General features: G+C 43.6%; 1 protein-coding gene and 1 long non-coding RNA gene across 4 annotated transcripts in view; one reads left to right on the top strand and one right to left on the bottom strand.

The window, feature by feature from the left end:
- Positions 1-27,862, top strand: part of LOC111864933 — a 117,262-nt gene that overhangs the window by 31,680 nt on the left and 57,720 nt on the right. The gene's annotated exons all lie outside the window — the stretch shown is intronic.
- The window catches only part of LOC111864931, a 91,738-nt gene that overhangs the window by 15,191 nt on the left and 48,685 nt on the right, over positions 1-27,862 (bottom strand). Inside the window, exon 2 of the mRNA XM_023852561.2 lies at positions 10,028-10,162. Within this exon, the coding sequence (XP_023708329.1) occupies positions 10,028-10,162 (135 nt within the window). The remainder of the gene's footprint in view (positions 1-10,027; positions 10,163-27,862) is intronic.

The raw sequence follows: 27,862 nt of genomic DNA, 5'->3' as shown, positions 1-27,862 counted from the left end.
AAGATTTTGAAAGGACATAAAGGGTAAAATAAATCATAATTTTTTATTCTTATCTTCTTTTTCTTAACAGCTAAAACTGCGCAATTTTCCTATGGAGGAAATGCAAGATGAGGGTGTTCGAATACTATGCTGGAGGCATTCCTTCATCTAAGAGACAGCAAATATCAGGGGGTTGGAGAAAATCGCATAATTAGTCCTTCTTAGTTTCTGTTCTTCACCAAATATTATAATGGAGATCAAATTAAGAAAAATAAGGTGAATGACTCGTGTAGCACGCATAGGGGTTGCAAAATATCAGTCTAAAAGTGTGAAGAAATGAAACCAATGAACCTGAGGTTCCGAACTAGATTGAACTGGCTCAGGATAGGTTCGAATGGCTGGTTCTCATAAACACAAGAATGAAATTTCGAGTTCCACAGAAGTCGCGAGTTTCTTGTCCAAATATTAGCTGCTGAAGGACTGAGCATCATAAAGTCGGTGATTTATGGTTACGTAGATCCTTTTTCTTCTGGACGGGACTCGGTTCTTGAAACGCGTGAGAAATATGAAATTCCCAACACTCAATTCATTCTCCTCGTCGGTGGCGAATATAGCTTCAGCAAAGTCGCAGAAAGACTTCCACAGGGCTTGTTAAGTTCACACCCGATCCCTCTGCACATTCATTCTCTTCCCTTCCCTTCCCTTCCCTTCCCTTGTGACACAGGCCGAAAGCGTTCTCAGGATCTTAAAATGACGTATTTTCGTGAGCAGAATTTCAGCTGCCTCAAGTGTTCTCTCTGCAAAATTCCAAGGCTATCGTTGCTGATAACATTTCATGTAGCCATAAGAGAAATTTGAGATGTACATATTTCTTGCAACGGTAAATATATAGGTATAATGCCAAGTGTATTGAGTGTGACTATAGACGGGTTTTGTAATGATGATAGGATTTATTGAGCTCTTTGATACACAGTGTGACTACACTTTACAGTTCACTGTTACACAAACACGCTAGAGTCCACATTCACGTCTTCATTAGCCGTTGCTCGGTAGCGGCTTCCAACGACGGACGTTCGCCTTTGTGTGCCCGAATTATCCCCGGCCATCTGACTTCACCCGTTCTCCGTGAGGGTGTAGTTCTTTTTAATTCTTCGAGTGGGGTGAGACTGAGTTCTCTTGGTACTTCGACTACTAACTGCCCTATTGTACCAGCCCCGGATGATAGGTGATGAGTGTGGAGCAGTCAGTGGGATGAGAATTGGCGGTGAAACTGAAGTACTCGGAGAAAACCTGCCCCAGCGTCACTTCGTCCACCATAAATCCCACATGACTTGACCTGGGAACGAACCCGGGTCGCCAAGGTCGGAAGACGGCGACTAACTGTCCTAGCTATAGCACGGTGCTTTTGAGGATGTAACGGCCGTCTCAAGTATTCTCACCACTCATATAACATTCACCCTCTATTAACATCCCCTGGACCGCAAACATTTCGAACTTACACACTGCTACATCTAAATAGTAAGTTAATCTGTAATACATTAGGTGCTGTGTTGAGATCCTGGGTTCTATAATTCAAATCAAAAGCCGCGGTGTGCTGGAACATCAAGGGCTTTGTTCCATATTTTCTTCAGGGAAGTTCACTGTTTTTGAAACATTATTTCTGGATTATGACTAGACTGTTCCAGGAATGGCAGCTTACCAATTAATTGCCGTTTTCGCCTTCAACGTAGTACGAAATCAACTGGTGGACCGCAAGGGCCCTCAATCCGCGAGGTCTTCAGTCCTGCTTTGCACAAATACAATGATATATAGTGGCTACATTTTTTTACTTAGATGGACGGAGTATGTAGTAGCACTACACATGGGGCCATGAAATGGACGGAACAGGCAGTAACAGTACACATGGGGCCATGAGATGGACGGAACAGGCAGTAGCACTACACGTGGGGCCATGAGATGGACGGAACATGCAGCAAGTCTACACATGGGGAGATGAGAAATCCTCACAAAATTTTAGCCGGAAAACTTGAAAGGAAATTACCATAAGGATACCTACGGTTAGATGGGATGATATTGTAATAGATTGGGCCGTTTCTAGGAGACGAATAAGTAAACATGTTCCAACCAACGAGCATCCAACATCCATTGCTGGGCAATGCATGGTGTACACGCCTGACAACAATACATGATATCCGTTGCTGAGCAGCGATGTGTTTTCTGTGGATGGTCCGTGCCGACCCTATATAGGGAACAGTGAAGACTGTTCGAGGAGATTCGACAGGAAGACGTTCAAAGCAGCTCAGCAGTTGAGTTGATAGGAGTTCAAGGCAGTTGAGATGAGATCAGACCAGGGCGGAGATCAGAGCAGTGATCAGAGAGGGAAGCAAGAGGAGAACCGACAGAAGCCTTCGTGTGGCGTAGTTACAAGGAACATTAGAGTGTGATCATTGTTCGCAGTTGCGAAGCATTGTCATTATCATGTGTGATAATTGTCTGTAGTTCCGCCTGGCGTAATTCTCCAATAAAGAGCTTCTTCTAAAGCCGCAACCCAGTAATTATTTGTCACTGGTACCCGGACACGTGACAGTATTATTGAAATGGATCTTAAAGAATTAATGTGTGGTTATATGGACTGAACTTATTAGCCCGGGATAGGGCCCGTTGCCGGTCTCCTGTGAGCACAGAAATACACTAAATCTTCGCCTTCCATAAAACGTGAAGCTTAGAGACAGAGCTTCTCAAGAAGGAATAAACTTCATACCATCCGTTATACAGTTAGATAGTGAGGCACCGAAGCAGGAGGTGAACCAAAAGGAGAACTTACAGGAGGGTGGAGAAAATTACGTGCTGAGGTGCCTCATAATTTCTACTCCTTCTCAAGTTACACGATCAGTGTGTTGGGTGGTACACAGCTGCAGTCGCAACTTTAGTCTAATGACTGAAGGGGAAAAAACAATTTGGGGACCTAGATGTACCTATAAGGGTAATTAATATCTAAAAGCTAGGCCGCGCCATAACTCAAACGGTTAGTAGCTGGCTTCCCACCGCGGCGGCCCGGGTTCAATCCCGGGTCTGGTCAAGTGGGATTTGTGGTAGACAAAGTGGCGCTGGGAGTACTTCGGTTTCCCCTGCCAATCTTCCTTCCACCAATTGCTCCACAATCACCCTCGCCTATCATCTGTGGCTGGTACAATAGGTCAGAAGTGGCCGCAGTGCAACGGACTTAGTCCCACACCACTAGCAATAAAAGAAAAAGTTCTAAAAGTTTGTGACGATGGCACATTGTTACAAGTATCATGTTTTTGATCACTATCCATTGTCTTGCCTATACTTAAGAACCGTCCTGTTTATTTTTCAAAACACGTTTCGGAGACTGGATTCTGTCTCCGTCCTCAGGTAAAACCTACTCATTTGGGCGCAATAGATTGAGTTAGTCCCTATCTCCGGACCTTGTCTTCAATTTGTAAAGTTGAGCTTTCTGGGAAGGAAGTATCCATACTGAGTCTATTTCTTATGATTTGTAAGACCTCTTTCACTGGTACGTTTGTGAATAGACTAACAACGTCAAACTTTACAAGGCAGTCTTCTTTTTGCAGGTTTATATCCTGTATTGATTTTATAAAGTGATCCGTAGATAGGGACTATAGGTCTATCTATTGGGCCCAACTGAGTAGGTTTTTTTTCCTGAGAACGGAGACAGAATCCAGTCTCCGAAACGTTGTGTTTTGAAAAATATACAAGGCGGGGTTTAAATATAGACAAGACGATGGGTAGTGTCCAAAAGCATGATACTTTTATATAAGGGTGATGCTAAAATGGATCTTATGAACACAGAATACGAAGATTAGCTTGGATATTATTGATTCCTGATAGGGTAGATCATAGTGGCCGTTTTCCAGCACAGCATTCCGTAAGAGGGTAACTATTTGTTCATCTGAGGAACAGTCAAGGTTTCAGTGAGGAGCCCGCACTATGAGGTTGATTAATGGTCTGAGGAAAGTTGGGTGTTTGGAAGTGTGAGTGAACTTTATATCTCACTTTCTGTGGAGATGCATCGGGTCTCAGTCTGTAATTGAACTCATCTCTTCTTTAAAAGGAACTCCCTCCCTGAAAACTCCGCCTGTTTTGGCTTTCAGCCTCTCGTCTTCTCTGCCATTTCTGTTTATTTTATTTATTTTCTTTTTCCAAGTCTCTCTCTCTGATTGTCTATTGTCGTCTCTTATTCCACTTTCCTTTATTTCTTCTTATATTGATCTCAGGCCTGTCATACCTCCATCTTCTCTCTCTAGGCTTAATTTCAGTTTTGTTTCAATTTCATACTTCATTGCCCTGTGAGTCAAAGAGCTCTCCCTTTTTATGCTGATAAAAAGAATATGTAATTGTTAAACTTATTTTCTTTCCGACATCGAACCTCGGATAGCAACGGTAGACGTACAGCCAATTTCACCCAATCACAATCCTATCAAAGAAAGAAAGTTCACATTTCGAAGTGCTGGAGACAAGGAGCTGCCGATCGCAGTGGACACGCGGTCCAAGGCATGAACTGTATTCGACTGCTCAAACCCTGGAGTCGTAGGTTCGAATCCCACTTGAGGTGTCAATATCTGTGTGCGTTTATTCTATATTTGTGTTGTTCCTTGTGTAGGTAGCGGCCTTGAAACTGGCTGATCCCTCGTCCAGAGTCTTACGGACTGTGGATAGGAATAATGGACTGAAAAAGCGGCCAAGGCCCCAGAAATTGCTGTAGAGTCGATACAAGGAGTTACGGTGCCTATGTCCCTCGAAACATTTGGAGTCTGTATCGTGAGGCTGGCATGAACTGTATATTAATATTTGCCTCTTTTAGCTACCCGTTGCTCTTTAGATATAATTTCGCCTTTTTCAGACTCCGAATGATTTAAATTTGGACCTTTTCATAGGTCAGGTTCTTAGTTTCCGGATCCCTGCCTCATAGGAAGCTCTGGTTTGATAAAAGGTCCTTTCGTGTGTAATTTCGGGTGGAGAAATTGGAACTGTGATAGGTTTTTCTCCGAACATTTCGGGTTTTCCTACAGTTAACTCAATTTTATGAGATAAGTTACAAATTCGTCAAGTTGCGTCATAAGGATAATTATTAATATATAAATCACTTCAAAAATTAATGGAAAAATTAAAAAGGTAAAGTTGTTCCTGTGCTTAAGCAATTAAGCACTACACCATGAAGGCGTATATGGGAGTGGATATATACATCCACATTTTCCTGACCTCGACACTAGATGGAGTTGAATGGTCAGATTCACAACCCAACCGCTATCCCCTCGGGGAAATTTTTCCGGTAAAAATTGATTAGGCGGTTGTCTAGAAAATGTTGGAGCCTCGACGTCTCACAACCCTGTGAGCCTCCACGGCCTGACACAGGGATGGCTTTACCTTTTATGTTAGATAACCAGTCTTTAAAGCCTAGCGTAAAATGGCGTGTTGCTCTAATGGTTATTAACTTCTGGGATATATCGGGGAATGTAAAAAGTGACTGTATGATTAATCGACGCTATTCTACAGCCCGGCGCCGTGATGCAGTTGGAATGAGCGTATTTTTAATTCCGTATGATGGGTTCGCCAAATAATGAAAGACGATCGAATGCAGGTCCCAAGCTGTAGCTAGCAACCCAAAAACATCTCACTTCTTCGTGTTATCCCTGGCAGGGGGCTGTGTGTAAGGGGCAGTACTGCACGTGAAACTGTTAGTAACAACGGAAGCCACGCATGCGCGGTAGGTATCGATTCCGTGAAGTTCCTTACCACGCTCTCAGTTCCAGTCTCCGTTCTATGCGCAGCAAGTTCCTGCATTCTTGGGGCCCGAAGGTTCATTGCCATGTTTAGAACTGTTCGCCATTAGTCCATATCCTCAGCAAAACTAGTTACTCCACACCACTACTACACCTATATCCTTAACTCCATTTTAATAATACCCTTTAATCTATGCCTAGATCTTGGAAGCAGTATCCTTCGGGATTTCCTACCAAAATTTTGTATGTATTTCTCTTCTATTCTATTCTTGTTAACTACCTCACCCATATTATCCTCTTTGAGTTGATCATTAATTAGTGTGACTACAAATTATAAAGAAGAAAGCAGTCTTCTGGGATTTGGCACCGTGTATATGTGGTGTTAACCGACGTTTCGGAGGAACGTATCGCCTCCATCTTCAGGGTAGAAGAAAAAATATATAAGAAATCTGCAAGCAAAGAGACCGTGAGAACCGGTAAAAGCAAACAAATTATAAAGCTTCTCTTTACGCAACTTTCCCCAGTATCACGTTCCTCCCTCATATGTCCAAATATTCTCCTCAGCACCGCCGTCTCAAACACCCATACCCTATGTTCATCCCTTAATGTGCGACAGAGCTTTACAATTGAACCACCGAGCAGCATATACTACTGCATAAAAACACCACTGTGTAGAGACTTCAGACAGGCAAAAATAAACACGGATTAATGAAATGTTACAGTAATGTGCTATACTGATAATAGATGGCACTGGTGCCACGAGTACTATTTACTTGTACACCCGACCGCCCCTATCCGGCATAAAACAAATGTCAGTACCTCGCTTACGTCCAAGCAATGTAAACGGATTCTAATGTGCGAGAAATGAAGCCTTCACAGCGACGCCATGTCAGCTGGTTCAAAATGGCCGACGTTCCTGTCCTTCACAGTGGTCCAAACCAAAGTAACGTTGCGACCGACTGTCATTCGGTTCGTCAGTTCTTCCTGGAGTCGAGCCCATTGTGGGGCTCATATGTAAATACAAGAGAAAGTCAGAAATTATCCGCACTTTCGCCATAACAAATCTTTAGCTGTGCATGCATGCTTAGTGTTGGTACTACTGTGGTCACGTGATCGAAGTTTGACCTTGATCGGGTCATTTTCCTTGATGCTGTGATAGTGTAAACATGGCCGCTCCGCTAGCAGTGTGCACCAAGGAGGAACAAAGAAAAGTGATCCGATTTCTCTAGTTGGAAGGTGTGTCAGGGGCTCAAATCCATCGGAGGCTTTCAGCACAATACGGGGACAATGCTCTACCGCGTAGAAGTGTGTATGACTGGATCGAGAAGTTTAAAAGTGGCCGGACAAGAAATTCAAGACTCAATCTTCCGCGGGAAAGGTGATGCTAACCGTTTTTTGGGACTCAAAAGGGCCTATACTTGAAGACTACCTAGAGAAAGGGGTTACGATCGAAGTGCAACATACAGTGATTTGTTGAAGAGCTGTTACCACGTAAAGACGAGTGAAAGTAAATTGAGAAGTCTTAGTGTGGAGTGATTTGTAGTGTGTAAATCAGCAGTAGTGTAATAATTATTTGTAGTTACGACCTGTAAGTGAACAGTAAATCTATTCACCAGTCCAAACCACGTCTATAGTCACTAATACACGAAACAATATGCATATTTCATTGCATGCACGCTACGTGTTCACCCATCTTATCCAACTTGGATTGATCGCCTTTTTATAACATTTTGTGAAGAGAACAAGTTCTAAAACTTCTCATGATATAGTATTCTGCAGTCTACAACTACTTCACTCTTAAGTCCTAATGTTACTGTAATTTGAGGAGAGATCATGTTTCACACTTAATACAAACAGACGGACAGAAGTCGCTCGTATTTCGAAATATGAAGTCGGAACCGCACTGCTAAGTTCAGTCTCGAGCTCTGATCACAGTAGCAGGAGCACGCATACTGGTTCGAAGTGCAGTATAAATACCGGCATAGTAGTTACTTTTAACTGTTTAAGTCTCCGACACAGAAAGTATAAGAGGCTTAAACTTGGCGGCGGTCAGGCATACGACCGTTCAAGTGACTAGACTGCCGTGGTAGCTAATACTACTAGGAAATATATATAAAGGGCATAATCTGCTGTACCTAGCCTGGACTGACAGAGGCCGTGTATATATTGTACATTTAAATAAGAAATAAGTGTGTATTGTAAATATGTGTACATACAGACAATGGACAAATTACTACAGACTGACTAACAAATGACAGACCCGACCTCTCGTCAGAGAGGGCGCTACACATGGACAGGACAGTAACTTTCATTCAAAATAAATATCTGGTCATGAGCCCCAAAGACAGACAGACAGACAGACTGACCGTCAGTTGCAACGTGACTCTGACTCTGACTGTGACTGACTGTTAACCGCCCAGGACAGCGATCTTCCTCTCGTCGCGGCTCTCTCTGTACAGAACCGAGGCGACTGTCAGTAGGAATTCAGAGCCATCTGTTGGAAACGATACGAAAATGTTTGGACTCTGTTAGTGGGAACCTGGATGTTGCTCCGTAGAATAGTTTCCACTCACTGCTCCGGCTAGCTAGAAGGTCTGCCAAACACACAGCCAGCCTTGTGGCCCACGTAAAACAGATCCACTAACATATACATGATCGTATTGCAATTGTTATGAATCTGATTTCAGCCGAAAAATCCTCTAATTTTTGTGTACCTTTGTATTTCTTTCCGATTTTTTATAGTGCTGAAGGATAAACTTAAAATATAAACGATATAAATAATTACAAGTAATATATTTCGCCTAGTTTGAGGCTCGTAGAATTTTTCGAACGTTTGGTGTCGCGGATGTATATCGGAATTTATCTACATTGTTTTGTCATATATATATATGCCTACATAACGTAATATCCTCTAGCGAAGAGAAGGCGAGTCAAACGATGAGCAGTAATGACCCTTATGCTCTTCGTTAAGAAAAAAAAGTGCTTTGTTTGTCAACGGCAACAACGAGACTTGAAAGTAAACACTGCTTGGATTCACAGTTTTATTATTCTGAATCGGGATTGGCCAGCCGGCAGAACGCGGTAAAACGTCGTTACGCTGTGATCCATCCAGTCCCCCCCCCTCCGATATCACCTGACGAATCAATATTGACCTCAACGTCACATGATAAAGTTGACCCGGAAGCATGACGTGACTGACACCAAGCGCGATATGGATAACACGTTTCCGGTTGCGCATGAGGTGTTCAGACGCAGTTCCTGCATGGACATCCTATGCCACCCAACTTGGGGTGGTCTGACAATCCAAGACTTCTTTTCAGAATGATTTGGGTTCAAGACAGGGCGAATCTGTGATTGTTAGCTTCCCTGCGGTCGTGTGAATTCCAGTCCAGGTTCATGGAGTTTCAGATTAAATACGTTTCCGTATATGTTAATAATAATAACACTGTCACGTGTCCGGAGTTCCGTGACTAATAATAAGGGGTTCTGGATTGGATGATTGGGTTTATTGCCGCCTTCTTTCACAATCACTCTTACAATCAATTATAAAAGCTGGCAATCAGTGACTGCCAAGCACTTGCGCCATTCCTACATGAGCTACGAATGTCTTCTCTTCCACTGTGGCTGACTTGGTTCTGATCTACGAATCGGTCACTCCTCCGGCTTCCGTTGTCCGCTTTGTCTAATATGCCACAGCTGGACACTGAACTACTAAACTGCCTTATCAGTTCTCCTGCGACTGACTGAACCCTCAGCGTTCTCACGTGTCCTTTTATAAGTTCGGGACGAACCGAATAGAGACCACCACCTCATATTGTTCCTCTGTTATTCTGTCCTCATTCATTGCTGAGGAAACATGTGTTAATTTCATAGCAACGGTCTTGTTATCCCGAGTTTACTACTTCCACTTTTCGTATCCATGGAAACCGTATTCCGTAACCAGGTGATTTCCCGGAATCAAACTCTCCTTGGCCACGTGTCTGCCAATTCGTCTCCTAATAATAACACAATAACAATAATAGTGAGAAAAAGAACATAAATCCGGGCTGAATGATCGGTTTTCTGTTCGAACTGTTCTCCTCGCCACTGGGCTCAAGTGGGCTCTGAAGCCTACCCAGCCTCCTGACGAATGAATACGTGGAGTTTTTCTCCGGGGATGACGTGGGAGAAAGACACTGACCACTTCTCAGATATACCCTCATGACGTGGCGCTTAGGCACGAGGACAAATATCAATACGATCACATCTTTGGAAGAAGTACAGTTCGTCTCTCCATGACTCACCCCAATGGTCTGCCGACGTAGCATCTTCTGCCTTCGTCGTCGCAGCGAGTAGCAAATGCAGACAGCCAGCAGAAGGACCAGCAAGGCTCCGCCCAGTATGACAGGCAGCAGCAGGCTGTCTCGGCCGTTGTACCCCTGCGCCACACAAGACAAGTGTTAAACCTCGCGTGAAAAGGGAAAGAAGAATGGCAGCAGGAAGGAAAGAAAGAGAGAAAGCATGATAGAGTAGGAGTGAACGAAAGGAAGAGAAAGGAGGAAAGTTAAGAAGAAAGGAACTCTAGATCAGCTGCAGCGATTTCAGTCTCAGTTATTACTGAATATTGATATCTTCTGGGATGTGATACCGTGTCGGACGAACGACTAAGGGTAGGAACACACACAGCGGCATAAAATGACGTGAAATATGCCCTTAATAGAGGACTCTGTGCAAAACATATATGCCGCGCTGATGTTGAGATTTTGACTGGTGTCTGCTTAAATTTTCAAGTCTTCTCGTTCGGTCACAGAAATGTGACATTCAGCACCATTATCATCAGTCACTCTTCGTCTGTTGAGTATCTGTTCGTCTTCTGACGTCTCAGTGTGGGAATTCTTTTAGCTGAAAACAAAAAGGGGACAGACACATACGGGTTTCCTAACAACATGAAAATTGCCATGAAAACCCAAACAGGAGTTGAAGTTTGCATTCCCATAAACAATTCGTCTCTCATGCGATAATATATGATTATATTAACATAATTTGATACCATGCGGCTAATTTATCAACACTATGTTTGCATTCTCGAAATCTAATTACATAAACAAAACTTTAAGTGATTAATTTTAGTTAGTGTTACAGGCATGCTTCATGGGGCATGGTTCCATACAAGACGGAAGATACAGATTAATTGCCAACTTAGCGTCTATCCATCCGTCCTTCCGTCCGTCCGTCCGTCCTTATATCCATCCATCCATCTATTCCTGTTGCTTTTCTTGAAGCATAGGGCATCCGTGAAACGCTTCGTTTCACTTCAGTTTCTTAATCTAAGACAGTCGGTAGGACTCCTTGGACGGGGTATCAGCCCGTCGCAAGGCCGCTAACTACACGCAAACAGAATAATCGCAAACATCCGTGCCTTGAGTGGGATAAGAACCCACGATCCCAGTGTTCGATATTTTATGTCTTAGACTGCGCGACCTCTGTTATAGGCAAAACATATGTAAATAATTGAAATTGAAAATGCATTTTGTAACACTAAGACGTTTCACAAAGGCCAGTGTTTTTTTCTTGTCACAAGAGACGCACCAGGGAAGAAAAACTCTACATGTCTAAACAGAATGAGAAATCTGGCTGTAAGCCCCAAGTGGGTCTCGACACCAGCACGTACAGACTGACTGACCATCGGCCGTACTTCATCTTGAGCGTGGCCGGACTTGCATGTAGGAAGAAGCCACGAGTGAACCGGCTGGAGACAAGTGACCGGAAACCGTGGCCCTCGTAGGAAGGATGGAACCCCCTGAGACTGGCTACACTATGCAGCTTCGAGGCTATCGATATTTTGGAATGGACTTGGAAGAAAGTGGTCGTGGCCTCATCCTACGTTTGCCTGCAGGGACTGAGGAACCCCACGATAAACCTCAGTCAGAATATCCATGGTCCCGACCGAGATTTGAACAGAGTACCTCCGGTATACAAGTCTAGTGCGCTACCGCAGGTCGGGGAAGCATGAGAAGCGGAAGGCGAAATGTAAAATTTTAGCGGTTTGCTTTACTGCCATGAAGATGGAAAAAGCAGATTCATCCGAAAAGTGGTATCTATCTGTGATGGCCCATTCTTCTAGCCCGAAGATTAAGGCAGTAGGTTCATCCGAAACATTTTCGGCTGTCTGGAAAATTGCACGGCGTCACATTCGAGAAGACTATAACTTTCATAGTCACCGCTGCGGAAACTTCAAATTTCGTCTAAGAATATTTGTTACAATCCAAAGCACTTGACAAAGGAACGTGTTTCTCATTAATTCTCTCAAAATACCAGGCATGATCATAAACTCCTCCCCCTACCTCTCCCCCACCCCTAATTACAAAATTGCCACATGGGCGATTCATTCAGAATGGTAGATCAATACTAGACTTCACGCATCACAATACTGTCAGAGAAGTTGCCTACAAACACGGCTATTCGTTTCCATTTCTCTTCGACAGTCAATACTTCTCTTTTTACGGTATTTCGGTTTAACGCGGTTGAAGTATATATACTTCTTAATTAATGTAGCTTTAGTTCGCACTTGAACCCGAGTAGGCGATGAGTGACAGGGTTGCGGTGAAGATCACAGAAGCTTTCGCGTATGGAGCCCTGAGAGACGGCTGTATAGAATCTGAAACAATATAACAAACTAAACAAAACATTTTATATGAATAAATATTGTGTCGTGTATGGCCATTGCTAGGCAACGACTAGGTAAATGCATTCCCGCAACATACGCGCACTAGACAATAGGATTTCAATTGCTAGGTAACGGACCAGAAAACACTCCTCCCTAACATTACAGGGTTGTTTTCCGTGGGGTCCGTGCCGAAGGGATATAACGTCGCTTGAGAAGGATAGAGAAGTAGAAAGAGTAGAGACAGAATAGTCGAGTAGAATACTCATTTGTAGTCGAGAATTGGGTCGCGTTCTGGAGATGATAGTCGAAAGTGATTCAGAAGAAATGGCAAGAAATGAATTAGGCCATGAAAAGAAGAGTTCATATGTGATATGAGGTTACAGTGAGACTGCGATAAATCCGTTGCCAGGATACGACCAGTGAAGACTGAGAACCCTAGTGCGTGTGCAACGGTGAAATGAAAGTGTGCAGAATAGCTATAGTGTTGCATTGCCTTTAGCCCCAAACTGTGTGAATGCAATAAATCCAATCATCCTATCCAAAACCCCGTCTTATAAATCGCCCCTACGCGTGACATTAACTATAACCCTCTGATTTGGCTTGGCCCATGTAAGTAGTTCCCATTTTACCTTCACTTATTATGGAGATTTAGCTCTTTATTTAATTACTGGACATTTTCCAGGAATGAATCCGGTGCGTAGATCGAGAAGTGACTGTACATAATTAATTTTGTACAGACGAACTAAAAGGTCAGAAGTCACAGGTTCAAAATAAACTTGCCGTGTCTGACACTGACGAGTCTGCCGACCGTACTTGTTGCCCTATGATTCAGCGAGAAGAATTTGATCATGGATCTGTATCACAGAAGTCCTCTGAAAGGATGGGCTAGTGTACTGGTATCGCTGCGGATTGTGTTCGGGGCACATATGGCTGAAATCCCCGCCAGGTTACAGGCTGTCCCGGATGGTGGTCCCCTGGACAAGATCAAAGTGGGTAATGATGTTTCTGCGGTTAATTAATTGAATATCACGCCATGAAGACGTGTGGAGAGTTGGGGTGTAACTTCATTCTTTCTTAACCTTCTGTACTAGATGAAAGTGATTAAATAGTTTCATGCCTCGGCCGGCTTTTCCCCGGGAATAGGGAAGGGGTGATTGGGCGGCAAAGTTCTGGATTCAATGAAGAAGAGAATAAATCCTTCCTCCACTGATAAACGAAGCACGATTCTCTGGCAGTCGAAACCATAGCATTGACAGTATATTGGCTGATCTATCTATCTATCTATCTATCTATCTATCTATCTATCTATCTATCTATCGATCCATCGATCCATCTGTATATCTATCGATCCATCCATCCATCAATCCATCCGTCCGTCCGTCCATCCATCCATCCATCTACTTGTCTGTCTGTCTGTCTATGGCTTTACAGCCCTCTGTTGGATTTTTCCAGCTTTGTCAGTTTCTTAGTCCTATACACAGTCGATGGGGCCCCTTGGACTGGGGATCAGCCCGCCGCAAGGCCGCTACATACATACAGAACAACATAAATACAGAATAAACGCAGACATCCATGCCTTGAGTGGGGTCCCAGCGTTACAGGGAGAGAACACAATTCATGCCTTAGGCCACTGTGATCGGCACTGCCTAAGCTACCTCGAGATAATCACAAGCGATACTATAAGATGAGCCATGGTAACTATTGGGCCAAATCCTTACCTACGAATTGGGGCAGTTTAATTAGGGCTCTCAAACGACACTTTTAACTTTCCTCTGTCTTTCTCATTATCTTAACGCGTATTTCTTTACAGTAACTCTCCTTATGAAGACAAAGTGCCAGAGTAAACATTTGGAGTTACATGACGTAACATGGGAAACAGAAGATATTTCTGCTCTAAGAACTTAGTCTTTTACGTAGCCGAGTTAATTTTTCGGGGTAGTCTAATGAAGGAAAAGGGGCGGGCCCCTTCAAAGCGTGAAGTGACGGGCTGCAAGTCAGTGCCACAATTCACTTACCAGCACACACGATACACCAGATGGCTCTGTAGGCAGTTTCCTTGTGAGTACCGAAGCCTCAGCACAAAGACGAAGACTGCAAGGGCAGGTAATGGAAGAACCGTCAGATCCTCACACAGTACGGCCCTCAGGGCACGAATTTTTTCTTGGGTGGGATGAAACTGAGTCCACTTGGTACGACGGCCACTAATTGACCTATTGTACAAGCCTCGAATGGTAGATGAATGTGGATCATTTGGTGGAATGATAATTGGCAGAGGAAAGCGAAGTACTCAGAGGAAACCTGCACCACTGCCACTTTGTCCACCACAGTTCACACATGACTTGTACTGAGATCGAATTCAGGCCGCCGCCGTGGGAAGTCGGCGACTAACCGCTCAAGCTATGATACAGTCTCAGGGCGTGATACAAAAGGATGAGTGAAAATTGACCGTGCTTTATTAAGTCAAGTAGTTCTGATGGGCTGAAAGTGGAGATCGGTTATGAGACGGAAGCGAAATGAGCACACTTTTGGTGAGGAGAGTCAAAGGAACGGGCCCCTCCAACTCACCTTCTCTCGTTTCAGAAATGTATCCTGTTATTTCAGTCGCCGATAAACTACAGTGCCGTTAAGGAACCCAAGACTCCGGCAAACACACTGCACGTCTCTACTGTTTACGGTCATGAAATCAGATCATTTAGCTCAGGTGGTAAGGTAAAAGGTAAAGCTATCCCTCTAAGAGAACGTGAAGGTCCACAAGGTTGTGAGACGTCGTAGCTCCCACATTTTCTCTAGATAATTGGCTCACAGATGGCAGTAAGGTTGACAGCCTTACGCGTCGGCCGCTTTTTACTCCCGAGGAAGGTTTCTGGTACTCATTTCTGTTAGAGGCTAAGTCGATCCCTGGGCCTGGAAGGATTAGTCCCTCATTGGGACTCGAACCCATGACCTTCCGGCTTGTAGCTATGTGCCTCAACTAACTACACTACCGCGCGGTTCAGGTGGTAGAGTTTCAAAATAATATATAACAGATAATTCAAGAGTCTTTATGACTAATCAAATTCTTCAACGTATTCGCCGACAGTCAAGAAGGTGATGGTTGTCGCTCAGTTGTCAAGAGCATTGCTTAAGATATTGTCAAGCTTCAGTACTATGTGACTATAGTAACATTTATTTTCCAGTGTGTGTCCCCTAATGTACTTCATAATGTATCTAATGACATAGGTCTGTGTTTCCCAACCTTTTTCATGCCGCGGACCACAGGTTGGGAAACACTGATATAGGTAATGTCCATCCTCATAAAGACAAATTTTGCACTGTTAACTTTTTATCACATCTGGGGCCTCGTTCCTAGATTGTTAGCCATACATTCTCAAAACATTCTATATTCTTGTACTCGCTGCAACTCTTCGCGTAAAGTGCCCTGGTGAAAGGTAAAGCTGTCCCTCTGCTTAACTAATTAAGCACTACGCCATGAAGGCATATGCCGGAGTCCATGTATAGATCCACATTTTCTTGACCTCGGTACTAGTTGGAGGTGAGTGGTCAGCTTCACACCCCGACCGCTTTACCCCCGGGAAAGAGACCCCGGTACCCATTGTTTAGGAGGTTGGGTGAACCCCAGAGTCGCTCTGGACGATTGGAAAAGTGAAAATTCTTGAACTCCGACCCCTCGATCGTCCAGCCCGTGGGCAGTGGCTATTCCGGTTCCCCAATGTGCCCTGGTTATGTTGTAATATAGCACAGAAAGTTTCTTCTTCCAAAATAGGAATTACTGCTTGAGTGAGTCTGCTTGGTTTGTCTTCATTGTGTCCCTTCTACCTTATCCTTGGACCTCTGAATGCCATTTGGTGTCACTGTGCAGTGGCAGAACAGTTATTGTCGTGTATCTATCTNTGGCCGAAAAATAAACAAGATAGATACACACAGAGATATTGGGTTTTCAGACTTTATCCATCGTGTTGGTTTTTAAGATAACTAAGAAAAACACGACGTTTCGGAAACTGGATCTGTTTCCGTCCCCAGGTGATTGAGGCTAGCTCTTTCTAAGGGACCCAACAGAATAGGTGTTTTCCCTCACCTGAGGACGGAAACAGATCCAGTTTCCGAAACGTCGTGTTTTTCTTAGTTATCTTAAAAACCAACACGATGGATAAAGTCTGAAAACCCAATATCTCTGTGTGTATCTATCTTGTTTATTTTTCGGCCACATTTTACTGGGCCACTCTGTGCAGCAGATAGCCAGGGCAGATAGAAGGACGGGATTACATATCTCTATTTTGCACTATGTTAATCATTTTGAGTTTATGCTATGAGAAGTCTTATCAAATTAATGGATTCAATAGCACTACTTCAACAGTGCAAGACAGAATAGGCTGGTTTAGGGGTAACCATCTAGACTGCTATATGGGAGGTACTCGGTTCGAATTTAAGCCAGATCACCTGTCATTCTGTGTAAGGCTTTTTGTAGTTTTGCACAGGCAGTCCAGGAAATAATAATGCAATAAAGACGTAAACAGTGGCTCAGTTGGCCAAGAAATTCTGTGTTCCTTTTTATGAAATTCAAAATTTAATTATTGTATTTAAGATGTTCGCCATTGAGCACTCTACTGGGCCACTTGAGTCTAACCCGCTGATCATATCGCGTTTCTTTAAGCGCTGCTCTGATGATAGTTCATCCATTCTTTCTACGCTTAGGGGTCCAAAGTGGTCCTTCAGATCTTCCGGCCATAGTTGTGTATCCTTTTGCTTTCTATCTCGTGCATGCTACATAAGGTCGCGGGTTCGATTCCCGATGAGGTCACTGCATTTTTCAGTTAACCCTTCCAGTCGCACTATGGCCCTGATATCGACTCAGCCTCTAAAAGAAATGAGTACCAGGAATCTTCCCGGGGGTAAAGGGCCGCCGGGGCGTAAGGCTGACAACCTTACCGCCATCTATCAGCCGATTGTCTAAAAAATATGGGAGCCTCAACGTCTCATAACCCATGGGCCTCACTGCCTGTTACAGGGATAGCTTTACGTTTACCTTTTATCTTTGCATGCTACATGCCCCGCTAAATCATGTGTCCTTATTTAATGATCCTAATAAAGTTCTTGATAAACATTATTAACAATGAAACTGCTCGTTATGTAATTTTTCAATCATAATGCTGTATTCACTTCCATATATCTAACTTTGCTCCACCGCACGTTGTTCTGAGGTAACCACTAATGCTTTTATTTGCTGATACAATTGTATGATAGCCTTTGGCGTCCTGAGGGAACTAACGTTTTTCTGTGCTCTGCGCGCCTTGGCACTTGGCAACACGCAACGAGAATATGCTCGTCACGGAAACTAGATTTGCACGGCACGGCGCACACAGCGCACGGAAACCCTGCAAAGATTTACGATTCAAGTAATTACTGCAGAGCCGGTGATCGTGGAACAATGATTTACCTCCCCGCCGGGGCCTCCTGCAGAAGCTGACTGCAACTCTTGAGGAACTGCATACACAACATGGCAGCGCTCCGCAAAACGGAAGTGTCTTTCTCGCTCCCTTCTTCCTTTTCTTTCTTATTTATTCCTTTCCTCATTTCCTGATTCGTGTGTTTCTTAATACATTCGTCAGTGGCTCTACAGCCCTTGTTGGACTGTGGCCTCTTCTTCAGTCCCGTAATCTTTTTTACACAGAAGGTAGGAATCCATAGACGGGGGATCAGCCCTCGCAAAGCCGCTACCTACACACAGGACAACACAAACACAGAAGAAACGCACACACAGACATCCATGCCTTGAGTGGGATTCGAAGTCACGATCCCAGTGTTTGGGCGAGTGAAGAGGGTTCATGCCTTAGACCACTGTGACCGTCAGTGTTTTTCTTCACCAAACAATTTTCGGTAAATGCACCCCAATACCACTTTTAATAAAAAGCCATAAAATGCGGAAGTAAAGTTATCTTAATCAAATACCACTCCACAAATATGTATGGCACTAGATGGGGGTAAGTGATCATATTTACCCCTCCCCCCGCCACTTACCCCCAAGGAAGCAACCCCATTTACGATATATAGGAGATATTGTGGACCTCAGAGTTAATTTACAAGGTGTACAGAACAGAAAATTCCCTCGATTATGCCGGAAACCGAACTCTTAATCTCCCGATATCCAACCTATAGTCTAACAGCTATATCGACCGAACTGTCCGACTTCCAATATAAATACGTTCACGTGATTTCAAAGATGAAACATACAGACGGACAGACATATTTAATTAGTTTTATGTACTTTGTTCAGAATCGTGCCACGAACACGGATCAAAAGTGTGCGGCCAGTCTGAAAAATGCCCGGGAGTTTCAAATATACGTAATCAATGCACGATTAGGAGTATTGGACGATAAATTATCTCATTTTCCGACGCTGCTCGTGAATGATGAATCTGAAAAAAAAAATATGGAAGGAAGTGTTCGTGGATTAATCGAGAGAAAATGGGATTTATCTGGGCGGAGAGACTTAGTTTCAGTAGTCGTTACTTCGGCCGAGGTTCGTACCGAGAACCTCGCACATTCAAGTGTACTGCGATACCGCTGTATCAACTGGCTCAGTGAGAAAAGGCTCCCGTCTCAATTTGTGAATCAATCGATTACTTAAACGTGGCGTCGCAAAGTCCCTGAAAGCGTCGGAACATAACTTGCAGTTACAAAGACGCTCACCCAGAACTCTCTCAGGGCTGTGGCACAATGCAGATGGGGCGACAAGCGTGCTTGCTACTCCCCGTTCGTCTCAGATCTAAAACCCTAAGATTTAGATATACGAAACTGTAATCTACCTATATCTAAAAGTTCGTGACGATAGTAAATTGGTACAAATATTATGTTTCTGGACACTATACATCGTCTTGTCTTTATCTAAAAACCGTCCTGTTTATTTATTTATTTATTTTTCTATTTGTTTCATTCTGGTCCGTTAAAAAAAGTTTTAACACCAGGAAGGCTGCTGTGAATGTGAAAGGTTGAACACTGTGTACCTGTACATTGTGCATTTCAGACATTATACGAGGGAGGACCCAAAAATAACCGGAAACGACCTGTTGCGCGCGCATGCTTTGTAGTTACGAGTTGTGCTGCTAGGTGGTGTTAGCTGGGGGTCTCCCGCGACTGTTAGTGAGCTGGCGTCAGTCTGAGTTAAGTGGTTTGTCTGTGGTGCTCTGTTGTGTGCTTTCCTGTTTCAACCCTTTGGCGATTAGTGAGATGGCCGACCAGAAGGAACAAAGAGTGTGCGTGAAATTGATGAAGATCGTCGAAAGACCATTGACCAACTTTCTGAGGAAACGAACATCTCATGGAGCACGGTCCAGCGAATTTTAACCGAAGGTTTGCACATGAGACGGGTGTCTGCAAAATTTGTTCCCCGCTTGCTCAGAGATAACCAAAGAGAAAACCGCGTGAATGTTTGCCGCGACTTGAAGAGTGAAGTGCAGTTTTCCCTAACAGAAAGCAAAATTTCACGCGCGCAACAGGTCGTTTCCGGTTATTTTTGGGTCCCCCTTCGTATGTGTATATAATTAACATCCATTGTAATAGTAGTTTCCGAAAAAGTATTGATGCCCTCTGAGGATGATCCGTAGGTATCGAAACATATAAGGGTGATGAGTCTTCAAATGATAAAACTTAAATAGTCACATTAGACGGTGTTATTTTCGTCCTGTTTATATTTAAAAATATACGTTTCGGAGACTGGATTCTGTCTCCTTCTTGAGGTAAAACCTACTCAGTTGGGACCAATCGATAGAGCTAGTCCCTATCTCTGATAGTTCCATCTGAAGACGGAGACAGAATCAAGAATATTTAATCCTAATAAGGAGGTAATTACTTAGTTAGGAATATTATTCAACAAATAACATTAGGCTGATGAGACCAAAGCAGTGAGATGTAACGGATAAGCAGTACATATGGGGAAAGTGGAAAATGCATAGAGAATATTAGTAGATACAGCAGAGAGGAAAAGATCGCTTCGGTAACCTAGGTAGAGATCAGCAGAAGAATGAGCGTGTGTTGTTGGATTCACCACTCCCGTGGCAGGGATCGGTGCCAGGCTGTCGTGCACACGATATTGAATAGTCGTGTTGCATAGCTACGTGGAATTCGTTGATCAGCTGAGTGACGATAAGATACTAGTAGCAAAAGGGCCAAATAATGAACCAATTAGATGTAAAGTTGCCTGAATACTGGAAATATTCGTTTGCAGGAAAATACACTGGCATACACGGGGATAGCAAACGTACACATCATGTTAGAAATTATATTCAGCTTGTTAAATTTACATGTTTACTGTTCAAGTGTCGTATGTGTCCGCTTGATATAAGATTGGTGGCAGTAATTTGGAAAACCCAGTTAAAATGACTGTGTCACACACGAGGAACACAGATGCAATTTAACAGGTCAAAAGATTGTTGGTTTTTAATCTGTTCGCAAAAACCATGCTTTTGAATTCTGAGCTGAAACCGCGTGTTGGTCTCCGTCAATATTAGCAACTTTTATGGTATTTAGAATAAGATATTTTTCCTATCGCCTAAAACAATTTTATAACACAAAGTATAAGACGCTTAAACTTGGCGGCGGTCAGGCATACGACCGTTCAAGTGACTAGACTGCCGTGGTAGCGAATACTACTAGAAATAGGGCAAAATCTGCTGTGCCGAGCCTGGATTGACAGAGACCTTGTATATATTGTACACAGAAATAGGAATTAAGATTAAATTTGTAAATATATGTAAATACTGACAATGGACTTACTAATACAGACTATGACTGAAATGACAGACCCGACCTCTCGTTAGAGAGGGCGCCCAGAATGGACAGGACAGTGACAGACAGACAGACTGACCGACCGTCAGTCGCAATGTGACTTTGACTCTGATTAGCAGTTCAAACCCGTGTGGAGGCGAGGTCGGATACCTCCACCGTGAACCTGCGAGTCTTACAAGGCGACGAAAAAGGAAGTCTCAAATCTGAGACAGTAAAATATGGTCGCGAGTCCCAAGGGACTCAGACCAGAGAAAGACTGCGCTGACAGGGGCCAACAGCATGTAAAAAAGACAGACCCATCCTCTCGTCAGAGAGGGCCCCCCACAAAAACAAAACTGTAACTGTCAAACAGTAATAAATGTCTGGTCATGAGCCCCAGATGGGCTCCACACCAAGACTTACTGACTGACAGACCGTCAGTCGCAATGTGACTTCGATTTTGTGTTGACAGTTCAGTTGGAAGTCAGTGGCGTGTCCAGTCAGAAGAAGATGACAGTGTATCAGATAGTGATTTGTGACTTGTTGTAACCAGTTGCACAAAGGTCCAATGAATTCGATCATCTAATCCAAAACCCGTCTTATTAATCACGCAAACCCCGAATACATGACAATAGGATGTTCAGCTTCGATAGTTCGGAATTTAGCAGCGTGGTGTTTTTCCAGTACTCAAGTTTACTCACAGACGAAGACTGAAATGCACGCCGAAGCGTTGCGACAACTTCAATATGACTGCCACTAAATCCCCAAAGCAAAAACATGACGATAAACATGCTGTTAGGATAATTAAATGTGGAAGGATATAGCTAGGATAGAAAAAGGATTCTGGCAGAAACAACGTTTAGACATTGTCATTGGAAAACCGAATAGAAGTAACAGAGTAATCACATTAATGTCTTCGGGGAGCGGGTTCCAAACCACTTGCATCTGCCATTCGAGCGTGGGCGCGAGATGAGTACATGGCAGGACGAAACAGAGGAAAGAACTTAAGAATGATTTTTTCTGGGATGTGGCTGCAGCCACCTGCTCACGCTGGTTCCTCGCTCGCGGAATTTTCTACTCTGAAGATGGAGGCGACACGTTCCTCCGTCGTTTCACTCAAGATCTACACGGCGTCACATCCCAGAAGACGGCATTCATCATCGTCACCGCCGTGGAAATCTCGATCTTAGAGGAGTGAGATGTTATCCAATGGGGAGCGAAAACTTTGTTTCGAAAATGACGTGATCAGAAAGAGCTTTCAGTAACCTCTTTTCCTTGCAGTGTGGTGGCTAAGATTCCACAATCATCTCTTGCCCCAGACACGGGGCCGCAACGTTTTCTTTCTCCTTCTTTCCTCGCCACATCACCTTCAGAACTGCTCTCTCATTACCACTTAACCTTTCCTCTCGAGGTACCTTCCTACTGGGTGGAATTCCACTCTTCAGTTTCACCCTGCACTCATACCTGAATGATAGAGCTCTACATCATGGCTTCCATCCCATCCCTCCTCCAAGGTGATATCTGCAAAATTTGTCTAAATGCTCGAAAATCTCTAATACTCTATGCATCTTACTTCCGAGAAAAAATGTATACATTAAGCTCTAGCCTTAAGAACCTATAGAAAATAAATGTTTTTGCGTATAATTTAGGAATGTTGAGTGGCTCAAACACAGGACCACAATCCACACAATGTACGATATTCCTGTTTAAAGTAATATTTCTTGACAAGAAACGAAATAAGCTCACTCTTTATTGGCGTAGTTGTGTGATTTCCTACAAGTGCCACCTGACACTACTCATTTGATGCTAGTTATCGAGGCTCCTTTTCCAAATTAAGGAACGCTACTGTCCAGGGCGGCATGTATCGGCAAGTGTATGCCATATTCAGATCCGATTTTAGTCATAATTAATCATTATGTCATGCACTGCGCTTGGGTTTTCCGTGTAAATCTAGTGGATCCACCGATGTATTTTACACTTACAAATTACGTATGTTGTGTAGTATGTAGCATACACTACATACTCCTATGCCATACAGAGTATTTTTTTAATTATTCCTTCAGCCCATTCAAGGCCCAGGCCTCGTATTCAGTTCTGTAGTCATTTTTCACAGATGGTACGACTCCTTGGACGAGTGATCAGCTCGTCGCAAGGCCGCTACCTAAACACAGAATAAACGCACACAAACATCCATGCCGTGAGTGGGATTCGAACCCACGATCCCAGCTTCCTAGCAATCAAAGACAGGCCGCGCGGCTACTCTTGCCAGCTATGTATAGATTCTACACTATATAGACTATAACATACATGTATGATGTGTACTAAACCCTGGTGGATCCAATCGGTTTACAGGGGAAATTTGCACTGAGTGACATGACAATAATTGTAACTAAGAACCGGGCCTAAAGACGGTACACATGTGCCGAAATATATCGTCCTAGACAGAGGAAATAGTTTTGAGTTGAGAGGAATGTGATAAATATATATGTAACGTGATTTACGCAACAGGACGCAAACCGTGCGAGCATATGCAGGAAGCTTTTGCCTTCAGACGTGACCTCAGCTCACTGCCCCTCCCCTATGTTCGCAGTGGGAGCAGCACCGGCTGAGAGCGGCCAACAGCAATTCTGATGTCGACCACTTAGAAACCCGTGTCTGGGTTTATTCTTTTACAAAAATCGATATGTAATGCAACTAGAATCCAAGATATGGGAAAAACAAAAACATGATCCTGTCTGTGCAACAAGGAATCACAGGATATTCGTGATAGGAGCTACCAAAGAATTTCTGCTGCTAGTATCAGTGAACACGGAAATACCATCATAACAGAACTCCGACTGCATCAGAGTGTTTTACATGTCTATGGTACATATGTAAAAGTAAAGGTATAACAGGCCGTGGAGACCCATGGGGTTATGAGACGTCGAGGCTGCCACATTTTCTACACATTCGGCTCGAAGATGGCGCTGAGGTTCTCAGCCTTACGCTACAGCTGCCTTTTACCCTCAAGGAAGATTCCTGGTACTCATTTCTGTTAGAATCTGAGTCGACCCCATGGCCATAGTGCGGCTAGAAGGATTAGTTCAATTGAAAAATATAATAACCTCATCGGAAATCGAACTGGCGACCTTCCAGCTTGTATTATATTGCCTCAACCAACTACGCTATCGCGTGCTCCCGGTGCATATGTGTACTACTTCTGAAATCAGCAATAGCTCTGCATTCTGTCCACGTTTTATTTGGTTGTCACAATAAACAGCGATTATTCCGCTGAATAATGACAGTTTCATCTTTGTAACGAGGAACGAGGTGTGATATTATGGAAGGAGGAACAGAATGCTTAAATATTATTTAGACACTCTTTGCAGCCTCCGTAGTCTAGGGGTAACGTTCCCACCTCATGACTCAAGGTCGTGGAATTTTTAAGGGCGGAAAAATTCAGGGAACAAGTCCTCCGGGAGGGACTTTAAGCCCCGGGTCCCGTGTCGTAGATTTATGGCACGTAAAAGAACCTCATGTCTCTAGGAGACCTCTGAGCAAAATTAGGCAAAATGTTTCCCGCCCAAGTAGTTTCCAATGCCTCCGGTAGATGGGGAAGTTATCGGGTACCAATGCCAGTAGAGGGCCGACCTCGCTGGCAGTAAGGGGAGAATTATCGGGTACCACTGCCAGTAGAGGGCCGACTTCGCTGGCAGAAAGGGGAGATAGCGGACACCAATATCGGTAGGGTATGGCGACAGTAGAATTTAAAAGGGGACGTACAATAGACTATTAGTCGCGGTGCATGGGGAAACCCATCCCCTCTATACTGAATAACTGAACTGAATAGACAGTCTTTACTGATGGTAGAACGTATGAGTTTATAGAGACACAAAGAGTCTGAATATTCTTCGGTCATGTGCGACTAGAGGGGAAGTCCGCTTTAAATATCTGCACTTACGAGAAGACTCGAGGACATGGGTCGTAATGCCGAATGTGTGCTAATTAGGAACTTCAAAAACAGTTATTTATGAGAAATGATAAAATTTCGCTTAGTGGGGGTAGAGTCCAACTGCGTTCAGTCGGCACGGGGGCCACTGATTGGCCTATTGTAGCCTGTCCCGGGTGATTATGATGATGGTGAATTTGATGGAATGAAGATTGGCAGGGAAAACCGAAGTACGCGAAGAAAACCCGCCCCAGCGCCACTTTGTCCACCACAAATCCCACTTGACCAGAACCGGGATCGAACCCGGGCCGCCGCGGTGGGAAGCCAGCGACTAACCGCTTGAGCTATGGCGCGGTCTATGAGAAATGATAACTCTGCTGTCGTCGCCCGTGTTTATGTTGTGCTTGCAGTTGTGATATGTGTGTGACAGGCAAGCTGAGGAGCTAGTGGTGCAAATGTTTCCATACAGATACTACAGGAACACACATTTCCAGTGTAAATGACCTGCGCATGGCTGAGAAAGTCCTCAGAAAAAGCGTGCTTCTGCTTCGCAGACGTGGCATGATTGATGGACGGGGAAACGTGTGGTTTCATAACACATATTAAAGCCACTGTATCATTTATCATGACGCATTAGCTGTGAAGAATTCCAATTGCCCTGGAAACTGCTCGATGAGGTTTTCAAAATCATAAATATGATTAAATTTAGAGTACTGAATTCATGAACTTTCAATGAGACTTGTGGGTAGTAGCTTCACAAGCCGCTTCTGTACTCAGAGGTTCGGTGAATATCGCTTAACAGATTTCTTGTTCGTGTGCTCACTTCGCGCTCAGAAACTTAGGTATTCATTTTTGCCCATTCTTCCCAGCCTTCATAATATGCATGACACTGTGTGGTTCCAGAGGTTTGTCAAACTCTGCAGATATCTTTGCTGAAATAGATGAATGCAATGTGTCATTCCGAGGTACGAATGTCGCGGCTATGGCGATACTTGAAACAACTGGATCCTTAGTCAAAACAGAGTCTAGGGGAAATATTTTGAAAATGTCACATGTGATATTTGATGAATTTTAATGAACTTGAGAGTCAGACAAGGGATTATGTTCTCTCGGAAATAATGGAACAATTACAAGGCCTACAAATGACAGTGAAAACATATGTAAGATTTGAGGCTTTCACGGAGGTGACTATGAAGAAAGCAGTCTTTGGGATTTGGCACCGTGTATATGTGGTGTTAACCGACGTTTCGGAGGAACGTATCGCCTCCATCTTCAGGTAGAAGAAAAAATATAAGAAATCTGCAAAGCGAAGAGACCTGGAGAACCGGTAAATTACCGGTTCTCACGGTCTCTTCGCTTTGCAGGTTTTTAGTGGCTACGAAATCAATTTATATTCCCTCTCACAGAGCAAGGCTAATTAAAAAACAACAAGAGGTTGTAACTGATATTTGAACGGACACAAACCTCCCAGATAAATACAGACGTTCCTCTGATTAAGTTCTGGGCTAGTCTGAAGGTAGACACTATAGCTTACATATCTGGGAGAAATAACTTTCTTAAAATTCGAAGCAAATATCGAAATAGGCTTAATAAAGAACACGACATGAGGATACAGCTTTTTATAAGTGCGCAAGACTTCCACGTCCCTATGACTAGCAACCAGGTTCACCCAGTAGTAGGCTGATGTGAACGTAGGGATGAACCTTCTGCTTCCAGAAAAGGTGCTGGGTTCAGTGACTAACATTGCGAATAAAGCCATTTCAAGAATGACATTGCTCTACGGAATTACTCTATTTAAATATTCCACGTCCGCTTCTCTGATATTTCTTCTGCCTCATGTACACACTAAACGGCAGGCCTACCTAATCACACCGGATGACTCGGATGATCTTCATTTGTCCATAAGGCGTTTCTGTTCTGGATATTATGCATAATATTTCGCACGTTATTTAGTCGAATTTCCTAAAATTCAATCTAAATGTAATGCCTTTGGTGGGCACTGCATTTTGACAATTTTGATCTCCATGTCTTCAAAATTGCAATCACGAATGTGTGAATTGGAATATCTCTGTCGTCTTCCTTGAGTTTTATATAGTGACATGTATTTAGAACGTGTCTCTTCTGTTAGAATACGAAAAATCGTGAATACGCGCGCAATGATTCGGTGTAACAATGAATGGTCAGTTATGTGTATAATCTGATATGCTGCGAACACATGTAGGACTCCTATTGAAACATTTAGAATCTTGCCTGTATGAATTGCAAAATTCAGTACTCCAAGTACTCTCACACGAGGATCGGAGAGATGGTCGATAAACTGCGATTTTCAGTAGAGTGACTGAAATCTGACAACCACGCCCCCTCTAGCGGTGCTAGAGTAATGAAATTTTAAAATTTTGGTTCCCGCTTCCAAGACAACACAACGTAACTGCTTTTGCATTTTTCTGGTGTAATAATATTACGTCATTAACCTATACGAGGCAAAGATGGACGAGAAATCCTTGAGTCTAAGCCCGTTGTTGTTGTTACAGACCAGTAATTTCGGCGCCTCTTGCAAATGTAAATTCGGTGGAGGGCAACATATGGCTCGAGATAAGATCCGGCCAGTTGGAGTCACGAAGAGCCCGGTCAAGGCCAGGGGCTAGGCTAAATGCGGTACAGCAAGGTCGAATGGGTTTCATATTCCACCACACGCACTCAGTCTGCAACGGTAATATAGTCCCCCCCCCCACCCACCGGAATACGCAAAATGTCGGGCCGTCAAATGGGGAACGATTGGTTAGA

Source organism: Cryptotermes secundus, unplaced genomic scaffold, assembly GCF_002891405.2.
Source record: "Cryptotermes secundus unplaced genomic scaffold, Csec_1.0 scaffold62, whole genome shotgun sequence".
Taxonomy (NCBI): domain Eukaryota; kingdom Metazoa; phylum Arthropoda; class Insecta; order Blattodea; family Kalotermitidae; genus Cryptotermes; species Cryptotermes secundus.
The sequence above is the reverse complement of the archived record's forward strand: the minus strand, read 5'-3'. Positions and strand labels throughout refer to the sequence as shown.